The sequence below is a fragment of the Leptidea sinapis genome, chromosome 1 (genome assembly GCF_905404315.1).
Source record: "Leptidea sinapis chromosome 1, ilLepSina1.1, whole genome shotgun sequence".
In the NCBI taxonomy this organism is placed as follows: Eukaryota; Metazoa; Arthropoda; class Insecta; order Lepidoptera; family Pieridae; genus Leptidea; species Leptidea sinapis.
In genome coordinates this window covers 10,833,191-10,848,965 of record NC_066265.1, presented here as the reverse complement: position 1 = coordinate 10,848,965, position 15,775 = coordinate 10,833,191, and the positions used below count along the sequence as shown (strand labels likewise).

Sequence of the window (15,775 nt, the reverse complement as noted above, 5' to 3'; positions counted from 1 at the left end):
TCATCGCCAAGTACGAGAAATGGCAAACAATTTTTCAGACGTACGTGTTGAAGAAAGGCAGAAGAAAATTCGAGATTTAATTATAAATTTAAAATGGTAAACTCAAAGCATTGTTTAAATTTATCGACACACTCATGATTATTAGTTATGTTTAGGTCACATCATTAACGCATTCTCTGGAACTCTGCTTTCAACTCGCGCGGTATCGTAGGGTTAATTTGGATTTTTGAATATTCAGCTGCTGCTTTTGCGATGCTTTGTAATTTGACGTGCAGAATTTGGAGTCTAACACTGGAAACATTTTATATTGTCCTTACCAAATTTAAAACATTTAGGGAATCTTTTCTTACATCTAGAGTATAAATCTTACCGAAGAAGTATGAGAAAGCCAGGGTAATCATGGCCCACAGTGGCCCAAACACCACAGATCCAAACGCTGGCAGTGTAGCTATCAGCTGAGACAGCGCTAGTACCAACACTCGAGACCTTACGCCCATTTTAGACACAAACCTAGAAATATTAAGGATTAAGCTATTACTATAATTCATAAACACTAGACTTGGCGAGTCAACGTATCGAATATATATCTAAAAACTAAATATTAAAGAAGCGTCGTGAATTCACATTCTAATGATCTATAGATATATTATGAGCTTGTTTTGTCTAAATATATCACATTTTTTAATTTTAATAACTATTAATTATTTAGCCTAAAATAATCCACAAGCCTTACAAATTTTTATTGTGTCAATTTACCCAAAGACACATAGGTAATAATTGGGGTCACAAAATCGGTCCTTGTGAATTTATTTTAAGTCTAGATAGTTAAACATAGTCTAGTCAATATTTACCTTTACTGTATATATACTTATATTCCTTTTAAAATCTTAAAAGTGAGGTCGTTCCGGAAGATGTTTCAGATTGCTTATACCTGTATTTTAAGCAGGTTCTTTTTATATAAAGGAAAGTTTTTTTGCCAAAGCAAAACTTCAAAAGACACGAACGAAGTGGTGGATAAGATTGGTATCGTAGGATTTAATTCACTAATAAGTACTTCTACCACCACCAGTAGGTAGGTATTCCTTCCTACCTCCTGGTTTCATGGTACAGCCTCCTGATCATTCTGTGGATGAGTGTACTAAGCCTAAAACGTTTCAACTCAAGTATGTGTACTCACTTGTCTGACACGACACCACCAACGACGACACCCACGGAGCCAATTCCGACGGTGACGGCGAACAACCACCAGCCTAGGTCCACGTCGGGGAAGTAGTCGCGGTAGTACAAGTCAGCGTTGTACGCGAAGCACATACCACCTGAACATAGATGCAAAATATTAACTAAAATCCCCAATATTGATACACTCTTCTTCACTTTTTATTAATGCAGCGGTACTTTTTGGTAGAACGCAGATGATATGGCAAAGAAACGTAACCTCATTCCTTGGGCTAAGGACGTTAAATACTAAAAAGTGGAGAATAAATCGGAATATGAGTTTCATGGATCATATCAACAGGGTTGAGGCCCGGTATATCCTCAATCGCCTCAGGCACAAGGTGAATATATAACGTCCGACTGTCGTATGCGACCGTCGTGTTTGCTCACGCTTATCCTCGCCACATTCAACGTTTGCAGGTCGTGCAACATGTATAAATTCACTCATACGGCCACTGGTGGCTCTTGATATTTTTGGAACGTACACCTTCACGCCATCTTGAGCTGCCCACCATCGCTCAACATTTCAAAGACCGTTCAGATTCTCGACTGTGAAACACTTTAGATCTCGACACGTTCTAGTCTAGTCTTTAGAAAGTCTGTTGGGAGTTCACCTAAATACTGGCTTCTTTGACAGTTGAGAGCTCTGCAAAGGCCCGAATCTGGTGTGATGTTTCGTCCCTTTCGCGACAGAATCAACAACTGAGATGGTTGGGAGTATTTTTACAAAAGCCTTTCAGCATTATTATTTTATGTAACTATTTCACACATAATTTAGCATGCGGTATTCACCTTAAAAGGTAATGCATTTAGTAATAAGACCCTTGTAAATTAGCATAATAATTATAAATGTATTATTGTAATTACCACTGGTGATTACCACCAATAAAAAAATAAATAAAAGCATTGTTTTGTCCATTTTTAGTACTGTTTGCATTGATTCGGGCCCAGTTATGGAGCTGATTTTTTTCATGCAGCTTGACACCCCCTCCTTAGCTAGTGAGTCAGCCATTTCATTGCCTTTGACTCCTAGGATGATCCTATTAGATTTACCTAGAAGGTGGAGTGCCAGAATACATTCTTTTATAGCTATAATATTGGAATTTAGAGACAGCAAGACTGCCTGGCTGATGGACACACAGAGTCACCGCCGAAATCTGAGTATTAGAGTTCCCCTTCGGTTATGGGGATCGTTTATTATTGTTACCTTTCGGGTACGGAAATTATAATATAATGGATATGTGCCTGTCTATTTTCCTGAATATATTCTCCCCACAAAGCATTACTCTTATTATAGGTCAAAATGAATCCACACAGGCAGGTCAATGGCAAAATGTAGATAATTTTGTACGTCCTTATAACTTATATAGATAATGCCTCTTGCTGCTAGACAACCTATGAAAACAGGTCAGGTTTAGTTACTTGAGTGTGCGTGACGAGCTACGTCTTTGCAATCGCGATTTGTATGTCACTTTGGGTTAGTGTGCGTGCATTGTTAGCAGTCACAGTTTATCTAAGTGGCAAAATTAGTTCTTCTCTTGCAGTTTTAACAATTGTCTGTGTTGATTTTAGAGTTCAATAAATAATTTTGCAAAATATTAAAATAATTTTAGGAGAGTGATCGTGGATCGTTACATCTGAGTCTTTTTGACAATGTTTTCATGGGGTTTTGAACACATAAATAATTTTGTCATAATTTTTATTAAAATTAAACACTAAATACTACACGTGTTTTAATCCTTTGAACAGTATTCTATTTACGTATAGCATTAATCCTAGAAAATACTATATCGTCATATGTATGATTAGAATATGTGTAACTTACCACAATGTCTGATGGAAGCGGCCAGACACAGAAGTAGCACCCTGGGCTGCGCAATGATGTGCCAGATCGTTACTTGCGGCATCTTCTTGCCTGCTTCCAGCGACGCATCGCCTGCCTTGTTGTTGCCAGCTCCTGTGTCAAACAAACATTGCAGCTCAGTAAATTTATGACAGGAAATTATGAGAAATAGTGAAGAGACGATGGTAATTGATACTCCCTGTCCATTACAACGCATAGTTGCTCAGGATTATTGAAAAACCTAAATTATTAAGTGGCATTGCAAAGATGTTTTGTTTAGCTCAGTAAATTCATTAGCTACAGTGCCCTTAAACCCGACGCACAGAATGGCCTGCACCCTAATGTTTGGCGGCATAAGCGGCTATGGATGCCAGATGGATACAATCCAACATTAGGTATATGCTAAAAAGCCTCTCACAGGTGATAATAAAAAAAAAAGTACAGTTTTGTCATCCTTAAAAATGTTTGAAAATCATGATACATTTGTCAATTTTCTCAAGAAATAGGTTTTTGAATACGCTGAAATCTATAAATAATTTTATGAAGCACCTTCTTCGCCAATAGTTGTTCGTTCAGGTTCCCGAAGCGTGAGGAACGTCAGAACAGCGACGACCAGGCCGACCACTCCGGCACTGTAGTAGCACAGACGCCAACTCTGTCAATGTTAAAAACAACTATTAGTTCAGACGTACACACAGTACTAGGGGTAACTACCCCTCCCCCCTCCAGAAATCAGGAAACAAAAACGAAAATCGGGTCTCAAATAAAATTTGAAGTTTGACAAAAACAATGGAATAGATGAATCTTAAAGAGAAAATAAAATCAAATCTTCGGTAGTAGTTAGTTCCCAGAGTCATAATTCAATTATTGTATCGAAAATCAGATTTACATATCCTTCCAAGTCTGTTATGAGAATTCCGACTTTCCCATTCCGCGCATTTAATTTTCCAAAATTCAGAGAACTTGGTATACCGGAATTTTTTTTTGACTCAAAAACGCTTTCTCACAAAATTCTTTAGTCATAAAATTTGTCTTAGTTCTCGTTATGAAATATCTGTTTTGGTGCAGGAAATCAAATAAAACAGGTTTATTCTGGACCATTCTAGAGAAAATGGAATTTTAGATTTGTAAATATCGTTGGATCTTGCGGAAAATGTTAGATTAAAAATGTATAGATGTCCAATCTGCCGAACAGCTGATAAATGATATACTGAAAGTTTTAAAATCAAAAAGAGAGACATGTGATGCATCCTTTGTCCCAATTTATCAGGATGTAAAAGAGATTCACGAATCTCTTGATATCCCCTTTGCTATGCCTCGCATTTCTTCAAAACAAGTTAACCGCCCCAATTATTCAGTTTCAGATCCAGAGCAATTTTATAAAATTTCAATATTCATCCCCCTTCTAGAAAACATAGCCGAAGAGATTTGATAAGTTACTATTTAATGCAATTGAAATAAATAATGGCTTAGATGAATCTAAGATTAATATAATGAAAAATAAAATGATCTCGTTTTTAAACCCATTCCTTTCAATAAAAGATAATGTTTCAGAAAGCATTGCTTCAGAAATAGATTTGTGGATTCAGCATTGGAGAGATTTGTTGAAAAAAGATTTGCCAGACAATGTTATAAGCACTTATGCAAAATGCGATGCAGATATTTTTCCGCACATCAAACTAGCGCTCCACATAGTTTCTACAATGCCTGTAAGTGTTGCGTCTTCAGAACGTAGCTTCTCAACACTTAAAATAATAAAAAATTGGCTGAGAGCAACAATGGGCCAAGAAAGAATTTCAAGTTTAGCTCTTTTATACATACACCGAAATGTTGAAATTAATATTGATTCGGTAATTAATAAGTTTGCTACTGAAAAAAAAATAAAATTAGATTTTATCTGTTGAAATAATTATTTTATATTTGTGATATTATGTAGTAGTAGATAAACGTACATTCTTACGTATTATGTAGTATTTTATTAAATTACAAAATAAAAATTACGTTTATGTTACTTTATTATTAATAATTTTTAATGACCATTATGTTCCTTAAAACCCTAAAGTTTATTTTTGTAAAGTGTTTTTATTTTACATAGAGATTTAAAATTACAAATAATAAAGTGTTATTAAAAAAGTGTTTGTTTTATTTTTTTTCCTTTAACCCTCTCTTACAGTTACAAGGCGACTTCTTGAAGTTATTACCCCCCCCTAAGAAAATGTCGTAAAGACGCCACTGACACACACACACACACACACACACAACATACACACTCACGCCTTGTTCCCGTCGGGGTAGGCAGAGACAATAGAATGCCACTTGCTTCTATCCTTACAAACGTCAAGCACTTCCTCTACATTCATTACTCTTTTCGTACGAAATGTATATGCCCGCCGGCCGGTCCCGGAACCAGACTCTTCTTTTTTTCAAGGCGTTTTTTTACCCGAATTTGGTTCGATCATTAAGAAAGTCATTTAATTATGTTATAATAACCTTTACCACACAAACGTTTTTTAACAATTTTTTTGAATAACGTAATACTTTTGTTTTGAACATTTTCTGGCATCCTGTTGTAAAAGCATATACATCGCCCCACAAAAGACTTGCTAACTCGACTTAGCCGAGTAGTAGGCATTATAAGCTTATGTCTGTTCCTGGTGCTAACACTATGGTTATGACAGTTTCTCGCAAATTCACTTATGTGCCTATGAACATACATTACATTATAAAGAATATATTGAGAAGCAATACTCAAGATATTAATTTCTTTGAATTTTGCTCTCAATGAATCCTTAGGGCCTAGGTTATAAATAGCGCGAATAGCCCTCTTCTGCAGCACAAATATTGTATTAATATCGGCAGCGCTGCCCCACGGCAATATACTATACGACATAATACTATGGAAATAACTAAAGTATACAAGTCGCGCCGTATCTATGTCAGTTAATTGTCTATTCTTTTTAACCGTTCGCCAATCCTTCAATATGGGGGCCCCATTGTAATTGGAATCCAGAGTAATGCCAAGAAATTTAGCAGATTCCACCGATTTTATCACATCTCCGTTTAACAAAACACTTGCATCAACATTTTTGACAATGCAATGTCAACAAACAAGGCGTTTTACCAAATACAATATTACCTACATGTAGACTGGTGAAAACGTCTATAATTTACGAAAGTTGTATAAACTTAAATAAACCTAACTATAAATAAGTACAACTTACCAATCCCCAAGCATTTAAATCGGGAATATATCTTCCAACTGGGAACGCAATTCCATATCCCCCGTAGATTCCCCAATTGAAAATCGACAAAACCAAAGCACGCTGGTGTTCAGGGAACAGGTCCGTAAGAATTCCCGTGGCCAGAGGGTTGCATCCAGATTCTCCTGCGGCCATCACCATCCTGAGCAACACTAAATGCCAATACTCTGTCACGGTGCCCATCATCAGTATTGCAATGACGAAAACTAAAGTGCATACTGACAGTATTCGAGCTCTGTTGTACCTGAAAAAAATAATAAGCTCTTATAATATTTTTAGTGAAAAATTACCGTAGGTTCCAGAAATATCCCTCATGGCAGTATCGGTTTTTGATGGCGAGAGGATTTTTAAAAGTGGGGTCTACCTTCCCTGTCCCATTTACGTTTAGACTAGCATATCATTAAGTGCAAGTCAATCATGATTGAGTCGTTTTACGAGTTTAGCGTTCTACGAGACGTGGATAGGCATTAAGGGGGCTTTGGCTGCCTTGGCATTGCAGTGAATTTTAGCTGATGCATGTGTAGATAGATGGCTTTCCAAAACGGTGCCTCAAAAATTTGTCTCACAAATGTTCATAAAATTCAAATTTGAAATAAAATGGTCATTAATAAAACTAAAAATATCCTTTGCGTCAAGTCGGACCGTGCACTCAATGTAGAAATTTTCATTCAAATTCCTAGAACTTAATCTCGAACAAACGTGGCGCGAGATTTCTAAATATATAAGAATTAAATATAATAACCTAGTTCATAAGAAAGGTTGCTAACAATACATTTAGTAAGGTAATAAGTATTAGATAGGTTTCTCTGACAAGAGACAAAGGATTAACAAGCTGTAAATGTATGGAGCTAAACTAATAGGGACAAAATAAAACGAAACAATTAAAAAATACGTCAATGCAAATTATCTTAGTTACCAGAAGTTTAAGGTTATGTGTTATGGTATCTGTTATTTAATTGTTAAATAATACTCTTGGCCACAGAATCATCAAATCCTTGACACCACTGCGAAGACTGTCCTCTTCACCTCAAGACATTGTGGTTAGTAATTTTAATATTCAAGTAAACTACAAAGTAAAATATTAAACTGCATATTATGCCAAGACATTTAATGATACTATTCACATTCATTTACTAATTAAAAGGGCTAACAAAGCTAAAAATAAATATGTCGTAGTATCAAATTTGACATTAAAGTGTGCTACGAGTATTAATTGCTAGTCTTTGCCTCTTGAAAGGTAGTAATGCCAAGGCTACTAATGTTATACAGGATAAATTTGTTGAGGAATCAGATACTTAATCAGTGTTATTTGAAACGAATATGATATTAATGTCGCTCTTCTTACGAATAGTTAGCTTTCGGTCCAATTATAAGTGAAATGAAAAAGGAGGCAACATAAATTAAGGTTTCGAATTCGGATCCAGATATCGATAAAGAGATGTTTCGCTTACTTATTTGGCAAAGATCTTATCCGAATATAACAAGGCGATGGAAAGAAACGTGAGATTTTTGAGGCAAAGTTGTTCAGATAAGTTGGGCGTAAATAGGAAGAAATAAGGATCTCATTGCTCTCTTTTAATTAGTGATAATTTTTTTGTTTCCTTAAAGTGTCTCAGCGGAATTTGTCTTTTACAGTATTTTTAGTTCTAACAGCACCCCCCGGACCGATTTTTTATGGTCTTCGAGACATGATTATTGGTATATTTATGGATAGTACGATATGCAAGCAAACGACAGATATATCTAGCTTTGAGAGTGTTTTGAAATGAGCGATGGCTCGATACCTTTTTCGTGCAAGGAATTCACTGCAATTTTGTTTTCTATAAAACTCCATTCCATTATTGTGATTATATTAAACCTCTGAAGTTTTGAAGTTGTAACAATATTTTATGGCCAGACTAGTTGAGTTAAATATAAGGTTATGGAATCATTTCATCAATGTGTGAAGTAAGTATTAAAATATGTTTAACAACGGAAGCAAAATTATCTTGATGACAGGATCGTCCATCCACCGCAAGAGGGCGTATGGGCCAGAGATCGCTTCGTCAACGCCAATCAACAGCACCATAAGCAGAAAAAATAAGTATTTTGGCTGTAAGAAGTAAACTTACTTATCCGCCACCACTCCCAAGATCACTCCGACGACGGTGAAGACCGCCATGAAGGCTGGTCCGGCTAACACCTGGTAGTCTATGCCAAGACCGTTGTATCCCCACTCGCAGTATCTCGTGCCGTTCAGAGTCAGAGATTCGCATCTGAAATTAAAAACATATGCAAACTGATAAGTGCATTTCATTTTAAAATTACGGTGTCGAGCGTTGTGTGATGTGATCGGGGTTTTACTGTGATTCACAACGACTTACAATTGTTTTGAGACGCGTTTTGATTTTGTCCCTGTTACATACAGTTAAACGCATGAGTCGAGTGCACTCATCATCATCATCTAACAAAGTGGAAGAATCTATAAAAAAGCTATTAGGCTTATTAGTTTAACTCCAGAAGATAATCCTTTCCTTAAAAATGGGTACCAATCTTATTTTCGTTTATTTGGTGGTACTGTTCAATGTATTTTCTTTGATTAACGCAATTGTTACACATTTAAATGGAGGTGGGAGGCTCCTTTGCACAGGATGCCGGCTAGATTATGGGTACCATAACGGCGCCTATTTCTGCCGTGAAACAGTCATGTGTAAACATTATTGTGTTTCGGTCTGAAGGGCGCCGTAGCTAATGAAATTACTGGGCAAATGAGACTTAACATCTTATGTCTGTAGGTGACACTTTTGAGGTTTTTCAGGAATCCTGAGTGGCACTGCCTTGGACAGGGCGTATCAATTACCATCAGCTGAATGTCCTGATCGTCTCGTCCCTTAAGGATTAAAACGCTAACATACCTACGTAGGTACTGTTCAAATTCATCAGATTCTAAAATTTTGTTCTTCGTCATCTTTTATTGGCGATAAACGTATTAAAAATTAATTAACTTCGGGTTAAGTCAACCTACTCGAAAACACTTCACACATTGCTTTTACAGCTGATAATCGTCATCTTTTATTGGCGATAAACTTATTAAAAATTAATTAATTTCGGGCTAAGTCAACCTACTCAAAAACACTTCACACATTGCTCCTACAGCTGATAATTGAAATCATATCTAAAGGAAATTAATTCTGTTTCAATGCAGTTTATATTATACACTACAATTGATTATAATCTATAAATACACCAACTCGAATTTACATAATTTGCATACAAAAGTATAATATATTATTAAGTTAATAGTGATCATTGCGGAAACTAAATAACTTATGTTTATTGATTACCTACTTATTCGATTATTACAAACCTGTAGGTACTTAAGCTCTGTTCAAACTGAGGCGAATAACGCGTGGGACGCGTTTTAGAGCAATTCGCTCGCTCGCTTAGTCTCTCAAACTGACGCGACTTCCCGCGTGTCATTTTTGGTCCTTCAGTGGAGAGACATCATGCATTGTGAGATTAAACAATCCCGCCGGGCGTCCCGCTCTTGATTCACTTCAACTTGAGCGACTACTCGCGATAATTTGAACACGTCCATACAAGTTAGCAGACACAATCGGCGCGAGCGACTACCGTCCCGTGTCCCGCGCAATAGTAGCCTAAGTTTGAACAGAGCTTTAATTGAAAACTTCGACGGCCTCACAAATAAACTTGGTATAAAGTTATAACCGATGATAAACAAAGAAAATACAAAATGTTTACAATATCGTTGACAACACTGTCAATACAATGATAATTCTGAAGTTTTCCGAATGACAAGCTGCCTTGCAAATAAACGCGGGAAACGTCCGAACAAACCATTCGTAAGCAAAATGTCTATTTGTAAACATTCTACATATTCTTGGTTTATGCTTAGTTATAACTTTATGCCAATTTTATTTGTAAGGCCGCAACGGAAATGTTGTCTTCAAATTTAATAATGTAGCATTTTCTTTGGTTAACGCGAGTGTTACATATATAAATAAAACACCTTTAAAAGAATTAGAACGCGTATAATTGTAACTGTGTTCCGCTGAAAACGAGCTCTGGAAAAGTGTTGAAATGTCGGGTTAATAAAATAAGTTTTGTGTTGATAGCTGTCATAGTTTTATGATAATATAACAATGCATAAAAAAGACTATTTTTCAAAAGAATAATCTATCTATAGTATTTGTAGAAGTATTTTAAGTATATTTTCAAAAATATTAGTTTTAAGACTCTATATAGCGCCATAAAAAGTGTTTTATTTAAATTAATAACGTGTTATATTCAAATTTATAAAAAAATATTATTTATATTTCGGGTTAAAAAAACAATGATAAATTAACAAAAGATGTAAATAATAGATATTTATTGTACATTGATAGACGTAGAGGTAGAGATATGGAAGAGTTTGAGAAACGTTTTTGATACTCTGCTTACTCTGTTTCAGCAGTATCAATCTATTGCTACTCATAGTACAATCACGAAAATACAAAATCGAGTTTCAATATTTATTGTCAAAAAAATTTATTTTTCCGTTACTCTTGGTAATAATTTTGACAGTTCACAGTAGCATTAACTAGCGTGTTCTCTGATGTCCGAAACCTATACATTATACTTAATAATTATTGTTTTAAAGATATTGAAATCCAGGAAACGTTATTTTAGCTGAGTAAAAAATTATTGTATGCAAAATTTACCATTATCAGTATCATGTTGTCAGCCCGAAGACGCCCACTGCTCGATAAAGGCCTCCCCCAAAATTTGCCAATGGCCATATTATATTCTTAAATATGTTTTTGATCGTAAATAAAATCAATCAAGAAAGCTATAATTGAATAAAATTTATTGAAGTAGGCGTTACTTTGCGGAAATCCATAATTATCCAAATGTTTAGAGTTTTATTTAGTATTAATTCCGCCAATATTCGTCTTTAAACAATTCGACACGTGTTTCTGAAATCTTTGAAGATTTTGGCGAGTCAACATGTCCTGAAGATACCTCGTGTCGAATTGCTGAATTAACACTAAATAAAACTCAAAACACTTTGGATTGCTATAATTTAACCTAGCTTTATCCCCATTAGTTAAGTCCCGGAAATCTAGTGCATATTAGTCGTGCAAAATGCTAAATAATACAACATAAAATACAGATTTATCTATTATATTTAAGTCGGCATATTGTATAACTTTGTTCCTACAGCTCATAGCACCTACTTTGTTAATTAACACGGAATTTCCTCATGCAAATCAATTAGCAACAGATAATTGAATAAAATTGAATTTATTATTTAATATTAGGAACATGTCTTTAATTAATAATGTCGGTGATTGATTATCTCGTCATAAATTTAATAAGATGAATTATTAACAATATTTCTAGATTTTTTCTTTATATAAAACAATGCAAAAATTATAATATTCTTCGGGTCTTATAACGATCCAAATATAGGGTTAAATTACCAGTGGGAGGCTCCTTTGCACATGATGCCGGCTAGATTATGGGTACCACAACGGCGCCTTTTTGTGCCGTGAAACAGTAATGTGTAAGCATTGCTGTTTCGGTCTGAAGTGCGCCTTAGCTAGTGAAATTACTTGGCAAATGAGACTTAACATCTAATGTCGCCAGATGACTAGCGCAATTGTAGTGCCACTCAGAATTTTTGGGTCTTTCAAGTATCCTGATCGGCACTGCATTGTAATGGGCAGGGCGTATCAATAACCATCAGCTGAACGTCCGGCTCGTCTCGTCCCTTATTTTCATAAAAAAAAGGTTTTTAACAATTTCATGTTTTAAGAAACAACACTATTATTGTAATCAATAAGGTGGTCTATGTGCAAATACAATGTTCGCTATTTTCCCCTTTTTAAAAGAAAGTATTGCAACAAAATTACGTTCCTACATCTTTTAATTATACGCGTTTGACTACTTTTAAGAGCGTAGGTACTTATAAAACTTATTACATCAAAAATGGTCTTATGTTTCCCCTGGTGTTACAAGAGAGTAGGCCGCATTGCTCATATACCTACAATCAGGTGATCCGTATGTTTTCAGTTCATTTATTGTTGCGTATTGATAAAACCCACAAGGAAAATTTATAAATACTAATAAACTATCGAATAAAATAAGTTTTGTGTTTATAGCCATCATAGTTTTATGATAATATAAAACAATTCAAATAAAAAAGCCTATTTTTCAAAAAATAAATCTATCGAGTATTTTTTTTCGTAATCGTGTTTTCGAAACTGCGATAATTTAGATAAAGAAATAAAGATAAACATGTCAAAAAATTGGAACCGTAGTATTTGTAGAAGTATTTTAAAGATTTCCAAAAATATTAGTTTTTAGGACTATAGCGCCTTAAATGGATTTTTCTAAAATACTGCAATTTAAACATTAAAATTACGTAATGCAATGCTTATATTATGTAATAAAATGTAATGTTATACGAAATATATTGATCTCGGGTAGTTCTCACGAGTCTTTATTTGTAATTGCAAAGTGTAAAATAATAATATTAATAATTAAGAGAATAATGTGTACTTTATCGTTAATATTGCCTGGACAGAATCTCGAAACGAAAGAGGTTTTTTTCCATAAAGGTTTTGCTTTGATTCATAATATGCATTTGTAGCCGTGAAGCTCTGAAATGGAACCCATAACAAAACAGATAGATCTAAAACGACACGAAGATCTGTTGAGGAAGGACGTAGGACGAAGCTAGAGAGCGTTTTGGCGAGAGTTGGGAAGAAGGCATTTTACCGAAGCAAATGGAACAGAATCGAATCCGAAAAATATACTTATGAAATGCCTATTTAGATCAATTACTGTATAATGTTATGTTGTTTAATTTAGTATTTGTTTTAGTCTCTCAATTACCCGCTTTTTTACTTTAATCATTGAAAAACGAATCTTTACTTGGTGGACTGGTAGAGATTGTGGTGAACAGCTTATTTTTCTTCTAGAGTAAAAACGTTGTACTTTTTATAATTTACATACTAATAGTTTTTTTTACATATTAAACATTCAAATCAGCCATAAATATTCATCGATATGTCACTTGTATTATGAATTAATACAACGTTACAAAAAAGGTAGTAAATTATTGCTGTGACATCACCCGACCTAGGATAAAGAATGCACTAGATTTGCCATACATCGGATGTACGTACCAGTGACAAAGTCAATCAATCCTATACCCAGGACAAATTAAAAAGCAGTGAACAAGCTTGGACTTTGTTCTGAGAATGATAATTTTAACTTTCTACTGATTTGGTGGAATAATATTTATTTTATGTTATGTTTTATGTGTTTCTAGGATGATACGACATTCAGAAAATGTGAGTGCACTTTTCTCTGGTGTTGCAAGAGAACGTGGGCGGCGGTGATCACTTAAAATCAGGTTACGCGTACGCTCATTTGTCCTCCTCTGACATAAAAAATTGAGAAAGGCTAAGTTCTAGGAACCACTCGACTAAGTTATGTGTCTGTTATTTTTTGTACATTATTGCTGATGTTTTGAATTATTATTATATCTACCAATTATCAAAACAAAAACTCTGACAAAGAAAAACAATATCGCTTTCGTTGTTTATATTGCTATTAGTTTTTGTATGTTGCGATCCCATTCACGCACGGTATTATTATACGCTTATCACATCCAGGTATATTTACGTCATCCTTGGTATTATGGTATTTTTAAATGAGATACGAAGTTCTGATCGGACAATTTATTTTTGGCATATTTTATTGAGATATCGCTACAAAAACTCAATCTAAAATTGAGTTGCTGCATTTTAAATATTTTGTGTATGTTATTTTACGCAATTCCGTCATTTTTTATATAAATAACAAAATATTTTCATATAGAGCGATAAGCACCTAACTATAACTGAGTTTTTATTTATATTCTATATAATGTGGTTGATTCTATATATTTTTGCAGATTACCTGTTTTGAATTAAACTTCCGATTTATTAGAAATAGCACATTTTTATAAATATATTATAACAATTTACACATTACTGCTTCCCGGATAATGCAGAAATAGGCGCCGTTGTCGTACCCATAACCAAGCCGGCATCCTGTGCAAAGGAGCCTCCCACTGGTAAAATTGGGAACACTGAAGGCGATATAAAGCGATCAAGTGAGCATTAGCATATTTTATCACGGGGAGTGTTCTGAAGAGCTGTTTGCCTTGGTTCCTGCCGCTAAATTGCACCTTCGCACGACACGCCACAAATTAAGATATCATACAGTGCGGTTTTCAAGGAACTTTCTTCCGCAACCAAGCTGTGGAATTGCTTCCTTGTGCGATGTTTCCAGGATGATACGACATGGGTACCTTCAGAAAATGCGAGTGCACTTTTCTCTGGTGTTTCAAGAGAACGTGGGCGGCGGTGATCACTTAACATCAGGTGACACGTACGCTCGTTTGTCCTGCTGTCATAAAAGATTGAGAAAGGCTAAGTTCTAGAAGTACTCGACTAACTTCTGCTCGGCTGTCAGACATGCAATGGACATGCTCCGATGGAGGCAGATTATAAGATTTATTATAACAAAATCCTCATCTGCACACGATTCTCATGAGGGAACGACCGCACATGGAGGGAGACGGTAATGATACAGTACGTACAGTTCTGTTGAGTTGACCTTCTCGCAGACGACGGGCAGCTGGCTCAGCGTGAGGTGAGTCGCGTTGAACAAACAAGACTTGTCTCCGTAGTGCAGGTCCTCGGCTGTCACCTTAGACGTGGTCCCTGCAATGTTCCAAATATATATTTATTTTGCAAAGAGTATATTAAATAGTATACAAATTGTTACCAAAATATATGTTTATATTTTTTATTTATTATATGAAATTACAAATTTAATTTGTATAATTAATCCCAGAAGTGAGGGCATAACCTTAAAATAACGCATTGTTTAGATTTAAAAGAGCGACATCTCAAGTCTATTTCTTGATATGCAATTATTAGGGTTGAGCAGATTATCGACTGTAACCATCATCATCATGTAGATCATAGTTTCTCAACCTTATTTTGCTCACCGCCCACTTTGAGAATATGTTTTTTTCTAGAGCCCCCCATCTTAATTTTACTTACCGTCATCGTCGCGAATTTAAAACAGCTATTGCCACGATTATATTTAAACGTAAGATATTATATTATAGTCCTAAGATAGGAATATGACCCCTATTCCTATTTCTGAATTTAAAATGAAGAATGAAAGAAGAATGTTTCAATGGTGAAAAGTCAAAATGATTAAAATACCTACAATAACAACAATTAAACGATATTAATTTTTATTTTATTTTAGTACGTGATTAGCGTGTATCTTTTGCCTTATCAGACTATATTTTTTAATCTACCCACGCCCCATCTGCGCCATCTCAATGCCCCCGAATTTTCTCTGGGTCTTCTACTGCCCCCCCGAAAGTCTCAAACGCCCACAAGGG

At 35.1% G+C, this 15,775-nt stretch overlaps 1 protein-coding gene across 1 annotated transcript in view; it reads right to left on the bottom strand.

Moving 5' to 3' along the window:
• The window catches only part of LOC126966865 (probable 4-methylmuconolactone transporter), a 72,459-nt gene that overhangs the window by 4,467 nt on the left and 52,217 nt on the right, over positions 1-15,775 (bottom strand). Inside the window, exons 3-9 of the mRNA XM_050811142.1 lie at positions 14,954-15,077; positions 8,430-8,573; positions 6,280-6,562; positions 3,608-3,713; positions 3,041-3,172; positions 1,178-1,316; positions 371-510 (exon numbers count right to left, since the gene is read on the bottom strand). Coding sequence (XP_050667099.1) covers positions 371-510; positions 1,178-1,316; positions 3,041-3,172; positions 3,608-3,713; positions 6,280-6,562; positions 8,430-8,573; positions 14,954-15,077 — 1,068 coding nt within the window. The remainder of the gene's footprint in view (positions 1-370; positions 511-1,177; positions 1,317-3,040; positions 3,173-3,607; positions 3,714-6,279; positions 6,563-8,429; positions 8,574-14,953; positions 15,078-15,775) is intronic.